Source organism: Conger conger, chromosome 2 (assembly GCF_963514075.1).
Source record: "Conger conger chromosome 2, fConCon1.1, whole genome shotgun sequence".
NCBI lineage: Eukaryota > Metazoa > Chordata > Actinopteri > Anguilliformes > Congridae > Conger > Conger conger.
Window position 1 is genome coordinate 52,597,954 of NC_083761.1, and position 21,729 is coordinate 52,619,682.

Consider the following 21,729-nt stretch of genomic DNA (forward strand, 5'->3'; position numbering starts at 1 on the left):
AAATTAAGTAGGCCTATAAACACGACTGCATGGTACAAATATGGATTATATAGCTGAAAGTATTAGTATTAGGCATAGATATTACAAAGGTCACTTCTAACAATGCACAATAAGTTGCATTTTGAAAGCACAGAACGAATGATAGAAATTCAGTTGCAGTGTAATGCTCTTGAGATATAGTTTGCCTAATTACACATACAATTTAGATTACGTTATATGATACCTTGCAATATAGCTATTTCTTTGATGACGGAATGTAACAAAATGTAACTACCCTGTGGCAACTCTCTTCCTCGTAAACATTTTCCATCAAGACACACTCATTGACAGTAAATGATACCATCAAGGTGGCTAGGAGTAAAAGCATTCAATTAAAAAGCAACATGACCTATATCAACCTCAGTTGTAAGGTTATCTCCCGCGCCTGCTCCCTAATTTTATGTTTTTACCAGCAAGGCGAGAGGGAATGAAAAATGAAATCAACAGTAATCTCAACCTCTTGAATTCCCTCACAGATTCCCATTTTAACAGACTTTTCGCTGCAGCATACATCGAGATAACTTAACGTTAAATTCTTAAAGATACTAGCTAGCGATGTTTACAGAAAATATTTAATTTAATTTACACATTACTTGTTAAACCAGCAAACTAGCCATCTGCCCGTTAAAAAGTGCCATACAGTTATTTCAAAACAGAAACCAATTTTGATAGTTTACGGTAGAGCTAGCTAAATTATATTTTGGACCGTTGCTAACGTGCATGGCTAACAGCTAGACTGGGGCTACACAGTCCATCCGCCAACAGAACACAAGCCATGCACACCAAAACCTATGTGAATATTTGTTTACAAGTGCACAAAGATATCTGAAATAATCCTTACCCTTTTAGTCGTATTCTTTCACAAGGTTTTAGATTATCCCAGCTGCTAGAATTCGCCTTCAACGGCAGCCAGCCACCTAATTTCCGCTTCTTTCTGTCAAAATTTCTCGTGCGGCCAGAACGCCCACTACGATTTACAAACAAACATTCTGATTGGCCACTCAGACGACGATAGGCCTAAATAAGGTTTGACTGGCAGGCCAAATACCAATGTATTTTGAGAGTCAATGTCCTAACTCGAACAACGAACCATTCAGGACCAGCAACTCCCCTTCTTTGCTCACACGTAATTTCATTCATTTGTGGCTACTGCCGTGTTTTCACAGTCGCGCCATTGAACTGATTCGCACCTACTGACAGCTTGCACCACACATCCAACCTCCCCCAGCATGCTAAGAAAAAAGGTAATGTTCTTGTGGCGCTGCGGTCAATTTATTTCGCTTAACATACTGTCGTAATGAATCCAGACCCAGACCAATAACGAGGATATGGCACAACTGGCATTTGTATCACCAAATATATAACTATCTTTGCTAATAACAAGCATTGGCAGAGAGATAACAGTTACAATTAATTATAATAGCTATGCTATTCGCAAAATAAGGCTGGATCACACAAATAGGCTGCTAACTGCTAACGAAAGATCCCAATAAGCAGAACTATCACACGGTTCAATTAATTTTGAGGTGACTTGCAACAATTATAGATTAATCACCAGAGTAGGCCTTCCGAAAGCTAAAATGTGGAGCTTGTGCATGCATGTTCCTGTTGAGACGAGAACATGGTAAAACAGGACATAAACCACTGCCATAAATGTAGCTTCCAACGTAATTCTCGATCTCACTCTCTGTGTATGCTAATGAATCAGCCATTTTTGTTTTCAAGCAGGGACGTAAATTGCACATTTTATTTTGTATTAAGATGATTGAGTATTAAGGCTAGGATTGGCGTTTTTTATTCGTCTGATCAACGGAGTCGACTTTGATTGGACAAGACGCATATGTTGAGAACCTGGGTAGTCAGATAGGAATATACGGTGGGCTTTCGTTGAATTTTCAAATATAGCCTACACCCATTTTGTATATCAGCATACATACACCATTGAACTGTAATACACAAAAGCCAGGCTACTCTGCCAGTTAATGAGGAACAAAAGAATAAGACACGATACAGTAAATATTTCAATGAGGCATCCAATGGAAAAAGTAATTTCTCTGACTGATGTATTCATGAGCCACTCACACCTCGCCTCCTCTTTAACTCTTTGGGTTTTTGGAAGAAGCTTCCAACCCATACTAGGCGGGGTCGCTTTGGGTTTTTTCCCCCCCTAGACGCAATCAAAACGAATGTGGCTATCTAGCGGTAGTACGTTCAATAGCCTAGACTGTAGTTCGGAGTATAACGTGGAACGGAGGAAAGAACCAGAACTATGACTTCAACAAATAATTTTCAAGGCATTGATTCTAGTGCCAAACCAAGCTCAAGGTAAGGTTAACATTGAATAGCAAACCGGCTAGCTAGAACTTTAACAAAGTAACTGCGGATAGTGCCGTTACAGCTCGCTAGCCAACTGTTACTATTCAAGACGACACATCTTTGCCCATCAGCTAACTTTCTTCATCAAGTTTTAATCTAGAATTTAGTTGAAGAGAAAACTGTTAGTTGCGTCAGCACTGTGTTAAGTAAGCCTACGTCGCTGGCTGAGTTATTCTCGCTGCTGTTAGTCAATGTGCTAAAATCTTTTCTTCCTGTGTTGTGTTAGTTGACTGGCTATGGTCTCCTTTATTTCCAAGTAAGGACATTAAATGTAATCCAACTTTGGATTGCTAGCTGTCATGTTAGGCGACTAGTTGTACAGCAACTCCATTGCGAACCACCAGTAAGGTAATATGACGTTATATAGTTTAGATTGAGATTCTTTCTTCTTCCTTTTTTTTTTTTGTTAACTTCTCCCAACATAGCTGGCTAGCGCGCTAAGGCCGTTTTACGTAATATTGTAACTTCCGGTTGTGTGGAACGTTCAAAAATTGTTCGGTGGAGCTAGCGAACGTGCTGTTACTCTGACTATTTACATTCCCACGTGGCATTGCTTGCATTCCGGTGCAAGAATAGTCTGATTTGAAATTGACTGTAGTTTACAAAATCGATCGTTCTATTTACACCTGAATTACGGCAAAATAACTGGTGTCGATATTTCTTTAGCTAACGTTAGTTTCACAGGCTACATTAACTAAGGTTATGTTAATGTTTACAAGCGTCGGGTACTCCTTTTTGGCTTGGAACGAATGGGTGTGGGTACGCCGTTTACATTGTTAACGATATGATATAGAATTTTTCCAGTTCAGATTCAAGAAGTCAAGATGCGAGGTGTGAACTTGGTATTGCCGAGTATTTGTCTTTGGTAATTTGTTCTTCCAGGATGACATGCTGCTTATGGCTATGTCGTCACATATGCGTATTATAAAAAATATTTCGCTAGGAATATTTCCTTGGTAACAGAATCAAGCCCTCAGTCATAGGCGTATCGTTTACTGACGTGATCAAGAAAATGATAAGGTCGAGAATATTAATACGGAAATATTTTTGGAAAATTACTCTACACCCTCAGCTCAAGACAGAAAGGCGAACTGGGTATTTGAGCAGTTGACAACTTGACTGGGCTTCGTTTTCAGGGTACTCCGACCCCCTGGAGGAGGCTCTAGTAACTTGTTTGGGGGTGGTGATGAAGCAACTGCACCCACTCGATCACACAAGATGGCCTCCACCATTTTTGCACCTCCAGAAGAACCTCTGGGAGGCCCAAAGAGGACAAACCCACCAGGTGTGCCCTGCTGGATAATCTGAATAGACCTGACCTGGGTTCTCTGTCTTGATGTGTGGGTTCTTTGAGTGCAAGTATGAAAATGATCCCCACACTGAAGCTATGATCAAAGAAGGATCTCACGCTCTTTATTGCCTTCACGTTACTTTGCTCTCCTTCTGGTCACAATGTTTCCGTAAATGTGTAGCTGATGGTGAAAACAAATTTATAATTGCCCTTGTCCCAGCAACCTTTAAAATTGAACTTCGCAAAATGTTCTCACAATGTTACTGGAATGTTGTGTCAGTTATAACATTGCCATTACATGGCAGCAATGTTGTGAGAATATTTTCTTTTTGTTGGGATGCTTCAGAAATATACAGAGCATCTTGATCTAAAATAGGTTCCTGGCACATCATTATCTATTTTTAAGAGAAATATTGAGTGGATGTCACAGGACCCTAACATTCCCACATAGGACCCACACAGCATTCAGACCTTTAAGCCGTTCAATGTAGTTTGTACACATCAAATGTCTGGTTTTGGACCCCTCAAAGTGAGCCCATGAATGATTAACTGCATGTGCTTTCATCTGTTGTGAGTGCAGGAGGGAAGAGCAGTGGGATCTTCGATGACGCAAAGGCTGTCACTCAGCAGAGACCAGTTCCCTCTTCTGGGAAAGGCAGCAATATTTTTGGGGGGGCAGTTGAAAATCTACCAACTGTCCGCAGCCACCCAAACAAGCCAAAGGTATTCAGCTTGCACACCACCGTAGCCCTTCAGGACCCAGTTAACAAAGTCAAATACATTTCTTAAGCCTGAGTATGTTTGTGTATATAATGTCATTTTTGTGTCTGTCTGTAACACAGGACAACATTGGCGTGAACGGCAAACCACAACCTGAAGGTGAGTATTCTGCCGACAACTTTGACTCAGAAATAAACTGTTATATGTACAGTGCCCTCCATAATTGGAACAAAGACTGTATATGTCTTGATTTGCCTCTGATTTGCCAGAATTTGGAATCACACAATTGTGTTACAATTACAGTGCACATTCTCAGTTTTATTAAAGGGTATTTTTAATACATTTTGGTTTCACCATATTGAAATTACAGCGGCGTTTATACATGGGGCACCATAATGTTTGGGACACGTGAATTCACAGGTGTTTGTAATTGCTCAGGTTTGTTTCATTGCCTCCTTAATGCAGTTATAAGAGAACTGAAAGCACGTAGTCTTTCCTCTAGTCTTTAAATTACATTATTGGCATTTGGCAGACTTCAAGCAGTCATTGCATGCAAATGATTTGTAACAAAATTATAAACTTGACTGCTTTCATTTACATAACATTGTGTTGCCCAGAAATTGGGGGACTGTATAAACACTACTGTAATTTCTACATGGTGAAACCAAAATGTATAAAAATGCCCTTTATTAAAATCTGACAATGTGCACTTTGTAATTTGTAATAAAAAATCACATGTGATCAAATTGAATACAGGGGCAAATAAATAATATGTTTTGTCCCAAACATTGTGAAGGGCACTGTATATTAGAATCCAGATTCTATTACAGGTCCAGAAGTCTTGGCACCCTTGATGAAGATGCACAGAAACACTGTAGAAAATTCATTGTGAATGAGGAAGTCTCACTGGCTGTGCTAATTTAAGTGTGTTCTTTTGGAGATGTGCAGTATTCATTACATCCTGTCAGCGAAAACAATTAAGCCAATCCAAGTCCAGTTCTAATGGAGGATAGAGGAACAAAAATACATGTTCTAATTTGAAGAGGTGCTTGCCATCCTGCCATTTGTTACTACATAATATTTTGAGATTAGCACCCCCCCTTACATAATTATTCAGACCCCTTTGCTGTGGCACTCCAAATTGTGGTCAGGTACATATGTTTGCTTTAATTATCCTTGATGTGTCTAAATTGATTGGATTGGAGTCCACCAGTGGCAAATTTAATTGAATTTTATTGGACATGGTTCAGAAAGGCACACACCTGTATAAATACGGTCCCACAAATCACACTGCATGTCAGGACAAAAACCAAGCCATGAAGTCCAAGGAATTCTCTGCGATAGAATTCTGGGGAGGCATAGATTAGGGCAAGGGTATAAACCATTTCTAAAGCTTTGAGTGTTCCCTGGAGTACAGTGGTCTCAATAATTGTGAAAGGGCTGGTCCTAGAGTTGGCCATCTGGCCAAACTGAGTAACTGAGTAAGAGGTGACCAAGAACCCAACGGTCACTCTAACCGAGGTTCTGAAGTCCAGAAGGACGACCATCTCAGCAGCACTCCATAAATCAGTCCTTTATGGTAGAGTGGCTAGACGGAAGCCCCTCTCAAGTTTCGAGTTTGCCAAATGCCATTTAAAGGACTCTGAGAGCATGAGGGAAAAGATTCTCTGGTTTGATGAGACAAAAATTGGGCAGAACACCAAGCTCTATGTCTGGCGAACACCAGGCACTGCTCATCCATCTGTTAATACCGTCCCTACGGTGAATCATGCTGGTGTTAGCATCATGCTGTGCTTCTCAGTGGTAGGGACAGGGAGACTGGTCAGAATTGAGGGAAGGATGAATGCAGCCAAATACAGAGAGGTCCTTGAAGAATAACTGCTCCAGAGTGCATATGACCTCAGAATGGGGTGATGGTTCACCTTTCAGCACGACAATTACCCAAAGCATATAGCCAGGACAATGCTGGAGAGGCTTCAGGACAAGTCTCTGACTGTCCTTGAGTGGCCCAGCCAAAGTCCAGACTTTTTATAAATTTGCTAGAAATTCTAAAAACATGTTTTCACTTTGTTATTATGGGAGATTTCATGTAGATGAGCAAAAATGTATTTTTATCCATTTACAATTAAATCTACAACATAATAAACTTTCTGATGGTAAAGGGCCTTCAAGAGGAGACAGAATGGGTGGTTTACAAATATCTGCTCATCGGCTTATATTTCCTGCACCTTGCACTTTAAAATACACATTTACCCATATTCAAAAAGACTGGTTTAACCACACTGGGAAGAATAGCAGTATGTGGATATTGTTTGGCAAAAATATATAGTAGATATTTTATCTACAAGACTCGGCAGCATTTTGATTCAGAGTCTCACGCCACAGGAAGTGACATCAGCGTGATTTTCTCCCCCTTTCATTGCGTTCCAGCTCCGCGGCAGGTGGTACGCCCAGCGGAGAACACGCCAGCGCCATCGACTCCCAGTAAGGAGTCTCCCCAGCCACAGGCAGGCCCGTCTCCGCCTCAGCCCACGGGGGACAGCCACGAACCCCGGCTGGGACCCATCCCTCGGTCCCACAACAAGGTCATCCACCCCCCCGGGGGCAAGTCCAGCGTGGCCTTCTATTGATCGCCTCCACCAGCCCCCCATCTCTCTTATCTACAGCTGTCCTTTGCACTTTCTCTTTTCTCTGCAGTGAGGAATTTTCTGAAATTACTGACCAAAGGCCTGTCTTTGTGGTGCTATAGGAATGGCTTCAAAAGGCCAAATTCAAATTTCAAACCTTTCTCTTGTGATTCCTGTCAAATGGGTGTTGATTTGGATGATGTCTTCACCGTTTTTAACATACACTGATTTGACAACCAGACAGAATTGCAAAACTTTCATTCATGCAGTTTTAAAAATGAAGATCTTCAATGTACTTCAAAGGGTTCACTTTCCCTCTCCCATCCATCCCCAGATAAGACTGTGCCAAGGTGTCAGTTTAAACAACTCCATGGCCTTGTTTTCCTCACTTGCAAAACTAATCCAGCTGAACCAAATAATATCTTTTCAAATCTATGTGTTGAAATAAGAACAAAGAAATGTTTGATTTGAAGTGTTTTTCCTCTGACCGCCATCATGTATTTTTAGTCTTACGCTAGTGTAGAGCTCCATTGTGTGTCTCTGTCTTGTTCTGTTGTTAATGTGAAAAAAGTTCAGGGAAGCAACACCAAAAATGAACGAGAAAAAAAAAAAAAAAAATCAGTGGGTAGCCAACCTACAAAATGGAATTCTTTATACTTCCTTTTATCGTTGGTCTTACATATGGGAAAATAAGCCAATACCTATTATGTAGGATCTCCCATTTCTACCATTGCTGGTTCTACTAAAGAATGTGGTATTAAAACTCGGAAAGGCATTTTATGTTTTAAATTAAAACTGCAAGACAAATGTGAACTCTCAAAGGTGGGTGAAAAAATAAAAAATAAAAATCCTAAATCGAACAAGATGAGGATTCCTCGGTAAGTAGGAAGTCTCACTGTGTGCTGGTGTTCCAGACGTGTTCCAGATGTGTTCACTCTTACCAGCCTAAGTGCCAGCCTTTTCCATGCGTGCCTTTTCTACATGCAACTGTGCCTGACGGGCAATGAGTAGTGCAGGAGGAGTGAAATCCCTGTGGTCTGTGTATTGCAATAAAATGGTTGTATTAAATATTTGTTCGCTCGTTTGCTTTTCTTTGCTCCATTTACACTTTTAGTTTAACAACACACTTTATTTCCATTTCAGGCACAATGTGTGACAATTTCAATTAAAATTGGCCATTAAAAGATTAATATGTATTTTCCAATACTGAGCAGTTTCTGTAATTAAAATGAACAACAACATGTGAAAGTGACAGTACAGTAAGAAGCAGTAACCTTTCCAGAGTAAAAAATAACATTTAAAAATCTAAAATTGTACATATTTGAAAACTTAAATTTTTCCCCTCAGATACGTAGTACCCAGCAGCATTGTCTGACTAGGACATTTTTCTGTAAATATTGAGACCGTGTTTCCCTCATGCAAAGCCATAAAAGTACAGTCACTACCCATAAAATTGCCTGAAATGTATGCCTTGCACTCTGTGAAAAGCATTTCAGTTCAGTATGTACAGAATGTTTTACAGCCTGGTATACAGGGACACAGTATAGCACTGAATATCTGCATAATTCTTTATGCCAGCTGCTAAACTCATCTTAATACTTTGAGGACCAATGAATCCTGTCATTTTAATAAAACCGTGGCTTAAATGTAAAAACGAAACTATAAAAACTAAACCTACATTAGACACTGTTCAGAGCTGTCTCCTCCAGCCCTGCCGGCGGACTGCGGATCCAGAGGCACACTGGTGGTGTGTGAAGCTGTGGCTTCCCTTCAGCATCCATGTCCTGCTTTTACCGGCCCAGTCTTCTAGCTGTCATTGATGGAAGGGGAATTTTCAGATGCCTCTTCCTCCGGTACTTCCTCTCCCTCCAGCAGGGGGTCTCTATCTGGAGGGCTTGGGGGTTGCTCCGCTGCCGACTTCTTAGTGGTTTTATTTAGCGTCCCACCCTACGAAAAAACAAAAACAGCAATTCATTCTAAGCAAAATATGAAGGTATGAAGCATGCCTTAATGAACAGTATACAATACAATACCATTTCAAATGGAAAGTAGTGCATAGAATACAAATCCAGAGCAAGAGAGTAAAATCTGTTAGGAAACCAATAAATACAAGTAATTTCTAAACATCCAAAATGGCCTGATTTCAAACAGTACAGTTAACGGCGTACATGCAGTACAGGGACGGCATACATCGCATACTACACGAATACGACGGGTTGAAAACGAGTGCGCTTTCTGTTCCTATCTTTTTTAGTAGTGGATGAGTTGGAAGGAAACAGGAAACAGGAAGCTAAGGCAGCTTCCTGACGGGCAGAAGAGCGGTGGGCGAACCTGGCGGTGGTCGACGATGTTGAGCAGCACAGCGGTGATGATGCAGCTCACGGTGTTGGCCAACATGAACACCATCATTCTCTGCCAGCGCCACAAGGGGATCTTGGCATCACTACCAGGGACACAAAAGGACACAAAAGCACTACAATTCACTTACTGCTTTTACTTACCAATTTACACAACACAGAGTTAAGCATCACTCATTAAAGAAAAAACATTGTGCTTTAAAGGCTTGTTAATGTTTATTACTGTAAAAATCATTTTCCATAATCTGTTCTCAGGGCTATACCTGGATGTAGTTCCAAGAATTTGGCCCACAATGAGGTTGGAGAGGCCAATTCCAATCATCTGCACAGAGGTGGCCAGACCCATGGCTGTGCCCAGGGTTGCTTGAGGAACGATCAGTGGAATCGAAGGCCACATACTTGACTGGAGAAGGAAGGCATATTATTAACCAACAGAGCTAATGGCATGTTAAGTACCTGATGTCAAAGTACTAGATATTTCTCAGAAAAACTAGTTATTATGAAACAGACAATGTTAAAACGGACAACAGAATACAATAGTATGCTGGCGCAAACAACCGTATGACCAATTTGAAATCCTGTTCTATAAATATCTTTTCACCCCAGATACTACAGAAGTTGGGACCGGAAGAAAGAAACAGACTAAACAGCTCTGAAATTCCAGTGAATTCACCACGCCGGAGAATTCTGTTTAGGTTCAGTGTACTTTGGCATTCAATGTGACGCCTATGGACACGGCTGCACCTTCTCAGCCATTTCACATCAGTGAGACACGGTTCTGCTTTCAGTCACACGGCTTTGCCGAAGCAAACAGGCCTATGGACAGAGGCTAGGAATGAACAAAGGGGATAGTTATTAAAATGGAAATGCTCTGTCAACAATCAAGTGAATCTAAAAAGCCACCATTCACCAAAGGCTGGCAAAATGCTAATTAGCCTAATGTTGGGTTATAAATGCCTGAATATCTGGATCCAGGGGAGGGTGGTTCTTTTATCGTAATATTTGACTTTATCATACAGTGCACGCCACAATGTCGAGAGAGCCTAGACTTGACAGTTCTGCCATCAGGATCCAAACAGCCATTTAACATTTTCAGACCAAAAATTCCAGCAAACATCCACAAAATGTACATTAAAAATGGGAATTTAATTATTTTACTATTCCTTTGTGAATTTTAGGGGAAATGTATGCATGCACAGCTTTCAATATGGAGTTAAAAATTACACTGGGACATTACATTATCCTATTAGGACACCTCATTGCCCCTGGCTTATGGTGACATTGCATTTAGTTCAACCTGTAGGAACAAGTACATAAAAAAAATGACATTTTGACTCATGTTTTACAGACTGAACATCATTATGTTCTTACCTTCCGATAATTTGTTTGTGGACTAAAATTGGGCAAAATGCTTTACTGCATTTCTTACAGTTTGGGAGCCATTGTCAAATGATCTTACTAAATTTTACAGGCCATGCCTGTCAGTTGACTAATTTATCAGCTGCAAATACAATACTCAACTAAAGCATCATCCCTGCATCATAATAATGACTTCTCTATATCAATCATTCTACTGTATGCCATTCAAATGTCCATGTAAATGGGAGTGCAGTTAAGTCAAGTGAGTAGAGTTCACTATCAACTGTTAGCCAATGAGACTTCTCTCTTCTGTCAGACAGAAAATGGAGGGCCCTAAATGTGACTGCTGCTGGCAAACGGGCCCTTTCTCTGCTGACTCGAATGCTTGTTATCAGTAGCTGGTCCTCACATGAGCTTGTGTACTTTGCTCTCATCTCATCATTTAAGGGTCACATGAGAAAGTTTATAATTTGTGAAGAAGCATTATCTTTCCCAGACTGATCCTCAATCTCTGATTAAATTTCAACTTTGACAAGAATGATATTCCCAATATGTGTGTGTTAGCTACGTTTAGTAACACTGGAAATTACATAACGACATTACGACAGCCAGCGCTAATGCTCGCGGTGAGTTAATTGAGTGCCCAGGAGTGGGGATGGTACAGTCTGCTTGTGAACAGGTGCACGCCTCTCACCGCAGCGAAGGAATAGGTGATCCCCAGCCAGATGGTGGAGACCAGTGGGGGCACGTAGGTGAAGGCCAGGAGGGCGAAGACGGGCAGAGTGAGCACGGCGCAGCCCAGCGCAAACACGCCTCGCCGACCTATGTAGTCCTGAAACACACAGAGCCGCTCGTCAAACAACGGAGATGCACATAGAGTTTTCAACCATGAAATACGATTTATCTACCATCTGTGGCAATAAATAAGTCTTTCAAAATGTGTTTGCGGTACTTAGAAATATGAAAGTATACAGTGCAGACCGTAAGTATTTGGACAGGGACACAATTTTGTGTTGTGGCTCTGCACTCCGGCACATGAGCTCATGGCTTTGAGATAAAGCAATGAATACGAGGTTAAATGGTTGACTTTCAGTTTTTTTTATTTTTTATTATTTGCTTCCCTATCGGCTACATGTACCCATGCATAGATACTGAACATATCCGCACTCCGTAGCGAAGAGGTGAAACGATAACTCTGAAAAGATAATAAATACAAACCACATTTTAACTATGAATAGAATGTGTACAATTTCAGTTCTGTGACATTCCTCAAATACACGCATGCATGCAGTCGCATGTCTGAATAATACTAGCTATTCAGACCATATACAAGTGTGAAAAATGGCCAGATGGTAACAACTGTGAGTCACAGGTCAGTCCCAGATGGAGCAAAACTGCCAGGAACCATTTTCACACCTATTGCTCACATACAAATATCTCTAATCTCCACTCTACTCTGTACCTCTCCTATTCCTGTAACAGAACTGGCCAAACTATTGGCACCAGGAACTGGCACCAGGAAAGCAGGACATTTGCTAAAAGGTGTGCGTGTACATACGTGTAATGTATCCGTGATATATCTGCCAGTACAACAAATCCTATTTTGTCAGTCACTGTTCATTTCTTAAATTTCTTCTCTACAGGTACACCCAGTATATCCCTGACTGGTGTTGTTCCAGTGTGGGTGACACAGTGGGTGGCACAGTGAGGGGGCGAGACTGCAGGCACTTGCTCATAGCTGTACGGAGAGGCTGGCGCCTGCTGCTGCTACTCACAATAAGAATGCCCACGGTAGCTGAGAGCACCAGGGAGCTGTCGTATACGGCCCCGGCGATGTAGGCGGCCTCATTCTGGCTGTACCCGCTGTATTTGTCCTGGATAAACTTGCTGTGGAAAAAGCAGCACTGTGAATAAGAATTAAGTCTAATAGTAGAGCAAATCGGTAAGTTAGTGCACACATTAGTGGTTATCAAAATAAAACATGTTGCACCACATAACATAGAACATAACCCTACAAATTATTTACACAAGCCACTGACCAGGAATTACAGCACAATTAATAAGGTTTCAATGGTAGACTGATTTGAATATATTGTAGAATTGCTTGAAACCTCGTCAACTGGGTTGAAAATATTAGTGAACCCCTTAGTTTGGTAGAAAATGGCAAGTTTATTCATTTATAGCCTATGGAGAAATTGAGAAGTGCGATGCACAGGACACAATATCGGTTGCAGAGATTTTACTTATGCCCTACTAAGTAAGTTTTGTGTTAAGGACACATGGTGCAGCAGAATTTAGTAGCTGCTAGTTGTAAACTAACTAGCAGTTACTAAGCCTGTAGTGTGAGCTTTACATTCCAACTGAAGGGAGAACTGGTAAATATCACAATCACACAGACACAGAGAGCACTAACAAACCAACCATATAAGCAAAACTGACTAAAGTTGGCGTGCTGAAATTGGGCCGATAGCCAAGAAGAGCTTTTAATGACATCAAAGAGAAAAGATGAATCAGTATAATGAGTCTAGGAATGTGTCATAGTGGGTGCAGGTAAGAGGGGGGCTTCTGATAGTATCTACACACCCACGAAGAACAGGTTTCACAAGTATGAAAATCTCACCTAATTTCATATTGCACTTCACAGATCACAATGACTGATTTCTGCAATGCATCTGTGATCGTATAAGTTATACCAATAATTGTTACCTTCATAGATCCTTACTGAACTTTAATAAAATCTAAAACCCCATGAAAATGCCATTGTACAGAACATAAAGATTGACCTTTTACGATATCTGATTGACTCAGGTTCAACAGGAAGAGCATTCTCCTACCTGGCGTCGGCAATGAAGGGGAAGATTCCGTTGTAGAAGAACATGATGGTGAGCACCAGCAGCCAGTACCTGAGGGAGAGCTGGCCCAAGTCCTGCACCCTCTGCAGACACACCAGCACATCTTACTCATCCACTGTACTAAGCCCTGGAGCTTACTCCTATTAGCATAGCTGGGATGGCACACACATTTCTAACAGTGCTTAGTCATTGGAAGCACAGGTATATGAGTAATACAGTGTGTTTTGGGGTGTGGTAGAAGAACACATGCAGTGTGTCTGGGTGTTCCTGACTCACCACTTTGCGGGATTCTGCCTGGATGGCCCCATCCAAGCCCAGCTGCTTCATGCCAACCTTGTCCAGGCTACTGACCACGATGGCTGACACGAAGCCCATGACACATAGGAGGGTACCTGAGTGCAAACACACACACACACACACACATACAAATGTGTGGTGACAAATTCAGTCCGTTTCGCCCCACAGCATTTCAAAACCTGTCAGCTCTTTGTGGTGCCAATAGAGGGTGCTGCTCACAAGCAGAATTATAACATATCGGCGGAAACCGAAGTCACCTGAGAAAGTAATCAAAGTGCTCACTCACCCCCCCAAAGTGTCCACTGCATCCCAAAATTTGCCTCAAACCTCTGGGTGAAGAAGAAGTTGAGAACTGAGCCAAGGCGGGAGAAGGCCAGGGTCAGGCCAAAGGCCAGGGCCAGCTCCTTCCCTTTGAACCAGAAGGCTGTGATTCGGTTCTGGACAACTACACAAAGAGAGGGGAAAAGCTGAAGGTGTACTGACTAACTACACAAAGAGAGGGGAAAAGCTGAAGGTGTACTGACTAACTACACAAAGAGAGGGGAAAAGCTGAAGGTGTACTGACTAACTACACAAAGAGAGGGGAAAAGCTGAAGGTGTACTGACTAACTACACAAAGAGAGGGGGAAAGCTGAAGGTGTACTGACTAACTACACAAAGAGAGGGGAAAAGCTGAAGGTGTACTGACTAACTACACAAAGAGAGGGGAAAAGCTGAAGGTGTACTGACTAACTACACAAAACCACATGTTTTATGTGTTCCATAATTGGAAATATTCTAAATTCATACTTGGTATATACAGAGTCCTTACTATCTTTGTGATACTAACATTTTTTTTTTTTAAGCCACAATCAGAATAATTTAATATGCTTTGCATTAATACAGGTCAAACGTGAAACCACAACCACTGCCAAGAGCAAATTAATGTGTTTTATGTGTGTAATGTAGCAAGACTATCTATGAATATGGAGCCACTTAATATTATTGTACATGACTAGTTTGGAACATGAACTGAAAGGCCCAAGATCTTCATTGGAGTCCAATCTGTGTTTAGGGTAAGTACATAAAATGCAAATGCTTGGACCTGCAATAAGAACATTCAAAAATACAAAATAAAAATGACTGAAAACTTGAAGAAATGTAAAGGTGCTACTGATATGATTTCAAGAAAACAAATCTATCACTAGCACATCTTTCATATTAAAAAGTAAAGATAGCATTTTCATTATGTATTTTTGTAAATGTGGGGATGTGGACTAATCAATTTTATTTTAGAAGGCCCGTGGTCATTTGCTGAACAGAACAAATAAAAAATGCAAATAAACTGTTTAGTTGTTGTAGAATATTTTACACAAATATTTCTGCAAGACCTACCTATCCACTTGGATACTTCCTATGCTCAACCAAAAGTCTGTTTTTACAGATAGTTCACATTGTTAAGCTAACCAATTATATTATCAGAATAAGGCTTGGCCTACGTTTTCAGAGAATTACCCTAGGTATCCTTCATCCTCTCCCTCACTGAGTAGGTTAGGCACCTCTTATCTGGCCTGATAACAAAATGCAGGGCAACTTGGGTCACGACTGCAAACTCAAAGGTATGCTTTTATTCTTTGCGAAATCCACAATAATTTGTGTGTGCAGCTTAAACACAGTTGTTTGGTAACTGACACCAAATTATGGAATTTAACCAAACCTTTGGACTCCAGACTGATCACATCCTCATACTGAGTGAAGCCTTTACTGTGGCATAGTGTCTTTATTTTAGCTAGCACAGCAATCAATACCACTTCATAATGAACCATGACTCATGAAGTTTAATCAGATCCTCCCATTTTGTTTGGGAACTGTCCATTCTAGCAGTCTTAATGTCAAATAGAACAGGAACAGGACTGTGTCCCTGGAGCGCTTCAGCAAACTGGTCACAGTACATCTCAAACACTACATACAGAGGACTTCCCAACTTCCTCCCTCTAGGATACGGGAGGGGGCGGATGACAGTATGCAGAAGCCTTACTGGTGAGGGAGCCATTGCCGGATCCGAAGAGCAGACGGCCCGTTAGCATGAGAGGCAGCAGGTACTTTGTTCCTTTGAAGTGAGAGCCCAGGGCAAAGATGGAAGACCCGAGGACCGTCAGGAAGGAGAAGAGGAAGACGCCAACTGCAGGAGAACCAGCGGAATCATTTTTTTAAATATTTATATACATTTAGGATACATTTTATGGCTTTAAGTTTAACTTCTTAGAGCTATGTATGTATGTATCAGTCAACTTCCAGTAGTGCTTCAGCAATGTGCAATGTGCACATTTACTTGCTGGTCTGGCACTATTGCTCATATTAAGCACGTGAATGCAATTTAGCACACGCTCTTATCCAGCTCTTATGTCATGTGATGTAATGTAATGTTGATGTACACAGCACTGCATAGAACAAATCCTAAACCTCTTGCCACCATGCATGTTACAGACAGTCAGTGTTTTTAAGGCCCGGCCTGATTACTTACTCACATAAGCAGGCCTCAAAGTACCCCCTCTCTGTCAGACTTGCCCTTTTCACTCTCCACACAAAAGATTTGAGGCAGATTTCACAGCCTGTGTTCTGGGAGTGCTTACAGCAACTTACAAGTATACAAATGCAATATGGCCCCCCCATCGTGTAGGCACACTGAAAACCTCAAGATTGGACTTACAGCGGTTTCCCAACTTGTCAATGAGAAATCCTGCCATGATCACCACCACTGCATTCCTGTGTGGTGACAGAAAAACAGGGGGTATGTGTGATGCGTGTGGTTATGAAAACAGCTGATATAGCAGTGTATCAAATGCTCAGTCACACGCGCTGTTATGAAGAACGTGCTTCGGAGATCAGGGCATAAGTGTGCTTGAAAGAGGGAGACTCACGTCCAGGCATAGATGGCATACAGCAGGTTATATTGTTGTGGGGTCATCCCCAGACCCTCTACGCATTCCACTGTGCTATTTGCCACAGTCGAATTGAGACATGTCAGGTTCTGTGTGGGAAACAACCTTGTGAGATAATAGCAAGATGCACTGTAAAATCTGATGTAAAATCCCTTCAGCCAGTGAAGCCTCACTCCATAGCACTGATGACTATGGCCAAGACAGCACAACTACCTCATCATGTGGACTAAAGATACATGTTCACACATTACATTATAAAGATTCACAGTGATATCCAGGGTGTTTATTTATTACATAGTTTATATTATTCTCAAAGTGATTATTTCGTTGAAGAGTTCAGATGCAGACATGTAGCACCTTGCCTCCACTAATTTTACACTTTACTTATGTGACAATAATTCTGGATCCCACCGTATACTTCGTGTATACGACAATTCGCATATATTCCTATAGTTAAGCTAGTCGTTTATACTTGTGAATATAGTTTGAAACATCAGCGGAAATGTATTAAAATAAAAGTATGTCGTTTTGCCATATGTTTGAACGTAACACTTCGATTATTATCGGTGTAGTTCATTATATACAGCCTTTTGTCACTAAGGGTGCCAATAATTCTGGAGCCCGCTGTCATTTAAATTGCACGTGACCGGAAGGCAAATCTTGACTCACCCCTTGGAACTGATCCTGCAGAACACTCGGGATGTCGAAACAGAAGTAAGATCCGAAAGTAAGCAGGCAGTTGAAGAACAGCACCAAGAAGCGATAGAAAGCTGAGTGGGGAAATTAACAGCACAGCATTTAAACATCCCATTTTCTCAGTGACTCAAAGTTCAAAGAAACCTTTAAACACACAACTTTGCTCATTATGAAATGACACCATTCTATGTAACTATAGCTATATGACTTATTTAACGGCGAAGGGTCTGACAAAGTTGTAGCTTTTGATTCATATTCTTATATTGATTGAGCCACATAGTTAGCTAGGCAAACCAGGTAGCGAAGGCTGGTTCAGCAGCTGCAAGATTTGAAACGAATTAATTAATACATTTCAATTTTGTATAACAAGCCCTGTAAATCGACTATTTTAATGCACTACAGTGTTTTGAATGCAATAAACCTGATGAGCGATGATGTATTGTATTTTCCTGACCTAGCTAACAATAGCTAGTAACCAACTAAACGTGCTGAACGAATTAGCTCACAAAGGCAAGTTACCAACCAATACCAGTGACAAATGAAATGATATAGAAATTAATTTTACCTCTTTCAGCAGGTGCCATGTTGTAATATATGTAACTAATCTCCCACTTGCAAGCCGGCTAGCTATTTATTTAAAAGAACATTTTGTTTTTGTGGCTGATAGGACCCGCCTAGTCATCACACGTGCGCAACTACGCTTCTACGTCACACGTAAAAATACTGAGATTTATGGATGGAGTGTTACAAAGTTTCTACCACAAGCGCTGACCCTGGATCAGCTCCATTAGCTTGTCGCGCGGTCTACAGTGTGAATACGCTGATCCGGGACTTGTTAGTTGCAGGAGATAGTTGGGCGAAGAAACAAACTTTTTTGAGAGAATGAGTGATGGCATATACAAGGACCATTAACGTCTGTAATACAGTTAACTGCCACTTTCTTTCGCATTTATACACCGCTTATTAAAGCGTCATTTATCGCAGATCGGCCGCAGGACAACAATATGAATAAGCTTTGTACACACTCAGAAATGTACCTAACTCATCGAATTATTGGGCTTGATTCGTGGACTGCAGCCCTGTTCCTGCCCTGGTTTGTGTCCACACTTTGGCACATTCTAGAGCTGCAGATACCCTCTGAACTGCATTTTACACCCCTCTGTGTGGGCTTTCTGGTACCTGCTAAGAGTAATACCTGTTACCATCTCAACCTATAGGGCAGCAGAGGGTGGGCATCCCCCTACAGCCAGGCTCCTCCCGAGATTTCTTCTAATTGGGCAGTTTTTCCTTGTCACTGTTTGAGGATTTTTGTCCCCATTAGGGAGTTGGTTACCTCATATGCTATTTGTAGGGTTTGGGCTGGTAATTCCCATTTTTCTTCCCTTCTGTTACTCTGTAAAGCATCTTGTGCAGACCTCTATGCACTATACAAATACAATTGAATGGAATTGAAATGAAGCTATCCTTTGCTGCGGCAATGATGATTCATTAAAGGAGTAAGCTATTGCAGATCCTTTTTATATATATAATTATAATTAATATTACAGGGCAAATCCCAGTGAGTAATACAGCATAATGATGAGAAACATAATTTCATTTAATAAAGATATGGATTTCATGTTCTGATTGGGATATACAGTGGGCTTCAGAATTATTGGCACCCTTGATAAAAATGAAGAAAAAAGGCTGTATTAAGAAAAAAAAAATCTGATAATAGTCTATATGTCACATTCAAAAATAGGAAAATGATAGATTTTTATTTCAGTATATTTATTCTCGTGTTTCAATGTTTTTTATGGAATAATCTTATTTTTTTCTGAAAACAATAGGTGTCTTTTTTAACTTAATTTAGTTGATCTCAGTCTAAAGGAACTATATTGTGTCATTCTATCACTTGCTGTTCCACTAGAGCAAAAACATGAGGTAACAAGCATGCAAAATCCCTTTGTAATCCATCAGCATGGGAAGAGCCAAAGAGCTGTCAATTCAGAAGAGACAGATGATAATTGACCAAGTCTGTTAATGGGTACAAAAATACATAAATGGTTCAACATGCCACTTATCACTGTAAGGGCAATAATATGTGTTTGGGCCTTGGTGTGGCAGAAATATGAATAAAAAGCCTTGGAACACATTATGTATTGGCTGCGTGTCTTTTGGCCCTTTCATTGCAGCTCACACACATATAAAATGGCATGGCTTGTTCATGTAGCTGAGACTGTTATGAAAAAAAGGTATGAGTTAAAAACTAAGAGGAGGGAAAATCCACCAAAATATGCTTAAGTCTCTGAGGGTTCAAGATATGAACGGCATCAGTGCCTGGCATTTTAAGCTCTTCTATTTAAGAAAGGCAAGGTGCTCATACATTATCCATGACCACTGTGCTGTTTGAAAGGGCTCTGATTTGGGAACTTGGAATCAGGTAAAGATTTAACTGAATAGCCATTATAAAATTCAGCAACTTCATGAAGTTCACCCTTAACTTAATGGGATCACCTCATGAAGCATACCAATTAAGGTATGCTGAATCTAGTGTATATTTATTGATAGTGATGATACTGGCGTATCATAAGTGTTTGTGCCGTAAGTCACACGACATGTCTTGGTGTCTAACAAGTTGCATGCCAGATTTAACAAAATAATGTATTGAACTTTTAAATGTGTCATTTCAATCGTAAAATTCAAATCGTTTGCATAGGCTAATATAGTTAATGAAAATCAGAGAATATATTATTGTAAATGAAACGTGTTAAAAGCGTTAGTTCGTTTGTGATGCGTTGGTCCTGACACTGCTGCAGGGAACCACTGTGAGACATCACGGCTCGAGCTTGCTCACTGCAGACAGCGTGACGTCACCCCTGATCGGTCAGCTGGCACCTCCATCTATCCTGGGAGGGTCCTGATCGCTCCACAGGCACGACGTTGCTTGCCCGGTACAACCCGGTGAAGAGGATTGGTACCACAATCTCAATAAAAAACGATTTAGATGGAGAGAGGGGTTATCGGAAGGAAAATAGGTTGCATCTCGGCGTTTCAAATTCATATTTATTTTCTTTCTGATAGGCTACTTCTCACTGTGCTGGTCGGAATCCATGGCTGCTGCTGAACGGCAGGTGTATTGTTGAGAGCGTTTACTTGTTTATGGCGGTGTTTAATATAGTTGAAAGATGGGTCGAAACAAACCAAACCGATTTCATCAGGAAATGGATGCTGGTATCGGGAGGAAAGCGTTATCAGGGTGCGTATAGAGAGCTTTCAGTAAGGCTGCGGTGCAAGAGAACGAGAGAGTACAGTCCTTGTACTTAACATCCATTTAAATATAAATGATTTCAGGGTACATATCGAACAAATATGCCCGTCTCCTCGGTTAATGGATCCAAGGGGATGTCCATTGCGCCTCTATTCGTGTATCGTGTAGCTTAGTGTCATTTTAATAACAAGTAGGCTAGGCTATACCGATACATTGTTGAAAATAAAGCGATAAATACAGTAATAGTTATATGCAAGTGGCTTGGACACAAGAGTAGTAACACCAGGACAGCCCATTTCTCCTCAGTGAGAGCCTTTATTCACGCCAGTAAACTGCTGCATCGAGCAGCAATAACCCGGTTCTGTTGCCAAAATGATGGAGCTTCAGATCGACGAGGTGGTGTACCAGGACGATTATGGCTCCGTGTCGGTGATGTCGGAGCGTGTGTCGGGCCTGGCCAACAGCATTTATCGGGAGTTCGAGCGTCTGATCCGTAGCTACGACGAGGAGGTGGTGAAAGAGCTGATGCCATTGGTGGTGAACGTGCTGGAGAATCTTGATGCTGTACTTACGGAAAACCAGGAGCACGAGGTGGAACTCGAATTGCTCAAGGAAGACAACGAGCAGCTGATCACCCAATACGAGCGTGAGAAGGCACTGCGCAAACAAGCTGAGGAGGTGCGGTGTTTATCATTATTTGACAATTTGTAAACAATATTTAATGTCCTTCTTTTCAGAGCGTTGCGACGATGGCGTTAATGTTGTAGGTTATTGTAAGGTTTATCTTAAGGAGGTTGAGTATGTCTGTGTATACTGCATAAAACTCTTAGCAGTTTAAACTTTTTTTTAACAATGCATATGTTAGGCCTACTTACCAGAAAGTACTTCAAGAAATGTGTTATACAATCACATGAAAAAACTAATCTCACGTTTACATCTTTCTT

The 21,729-nt window shown here is 41.1% G+C and overlaps 3 protein-coding genes across 14 annotated transcripts in view; 2 read left to right on the forward strand and 1 right to left on the reverse strand.

Annotated features, from left to right (window-relative positions):
• The first annotated feature begins 2,149 nt into the window (after positions 1–2,149).
• LOC133122582 (jupiter microtubule associated homolog 2-like) lies at positions 2,150–8,121 on the forward strand. The gene is made up of 5 exons (XM_061232625.1): positions 2,150–2,364; positions 3,552–3,700; positions 4,287–4,429; positions 4,549–4,585; positions 6,857–8,121. Exons 1-5 carry the CDS (start codon positions 2,309–2,311, stop codon positions 7,054–7,056), a joined length of 585 nt encoding a protein of 194 aa, XP_061088609.1. The 5' UTR covers positions 2,150–2,308; the 3' UTR covers positions 7,057–8,121.
• A 40-nt stretch (positions 8,122–8,161) lies between these two features.
• On the reverse strand, positions 8,162–18,240 carry mfsd1l (major facilitator superfamily domain containing 1-like). Its single transcript, XM_061231512.1, has 13 exons — positions 18,101–18,240; positions 17,509–17,609; positions 16,819–16,928; positions 16,608–16,663; positions 15,936–16,079; positions 14,205–14,363; positions 13,898–14,013; positions 13,604–13,704; positions 12,545–12,656; positions 11,464–11,601; positions 9,674–9,813; positions 9,385–9,496; positions 8,162–9,000 (listed from the first exon to the last, which is right to left on the reverse strand). The coding sequence occupies exons 1-13, from the start codon at positions 18,117–18,119 to the stop codon at positions 8,860–8,862; spliced, it is 1,449 nt and encodes a 482-aa protein (XP_061087496.1). The 5' UTR covers positions 18,120–18,240; the 3' UTR covers positions 8,162–8,859.
• Positions 18,241–20,442: 2,202 nt separating this feature from the next.
• LOC133121918 (C-Jun-amino-terminal kinase-interacting protein 3-like) overlaps positions 20,443–21,729 on the forward strand; it is a 38,673-nt gene continuing 37,386 nt past the window's right edge. For all 12 annotated transcript variants that reach the window (XM_061231484.1, XM_061231487.1, XM_061231488.1 and 9 more), the window contains exon 1: positions 20,443–21,463. In XM_061231484.1, the coding sequence (XP_061087468.1) occupies positions 21,158–21,463 (306 nt within the window). In that variant the 5' untranslated portion in view covers positions 20,443–21,157. The remainder of the gene's footprint in view (positions 21,464–21,729) is intronic.

Bases quoted from the DNA above. Each gene is read 5' to 3' on its own strand.
- LOC133122582 (XM_061232625.1), top strand. From the start codon at position 2,309: ATGACTTCAACAAATAATTTTCAAGGCATTGATTCTAGTGCCAAACCA. The intron at 2,365-3,551 runs GTAAGGTTAACA...CTTCGTTTTCAG, and splicing joins AGTGCCAAACCAAGCTCAAG to GGTACTCCGACCCCCTGGAG. The intron at 4,430-4,548 runs GTATTCAGCTTG...TCTGTAACACAG, and splicing joins GCCACCCAAACAAGCCAAAG to GACAACATTGGCGTGAACGG.
- mfsd1l (XM_061231512.1), bottom strand. The intron at 16,664-16,818 runs GTGAGTCTCCCT...GTCACCACACAG, and splicing joins TATGCCATCTATGCCTGGAC to GAATGCAGTGGTGGTGATCA. The intron at 9,497-9,673 runs GTATAGCCCTGA...TGTCCCTGGTAG, and splicing joins ATTCTTGGAACTACATCCAG to TGATGCCAAGATCCCCTTGT.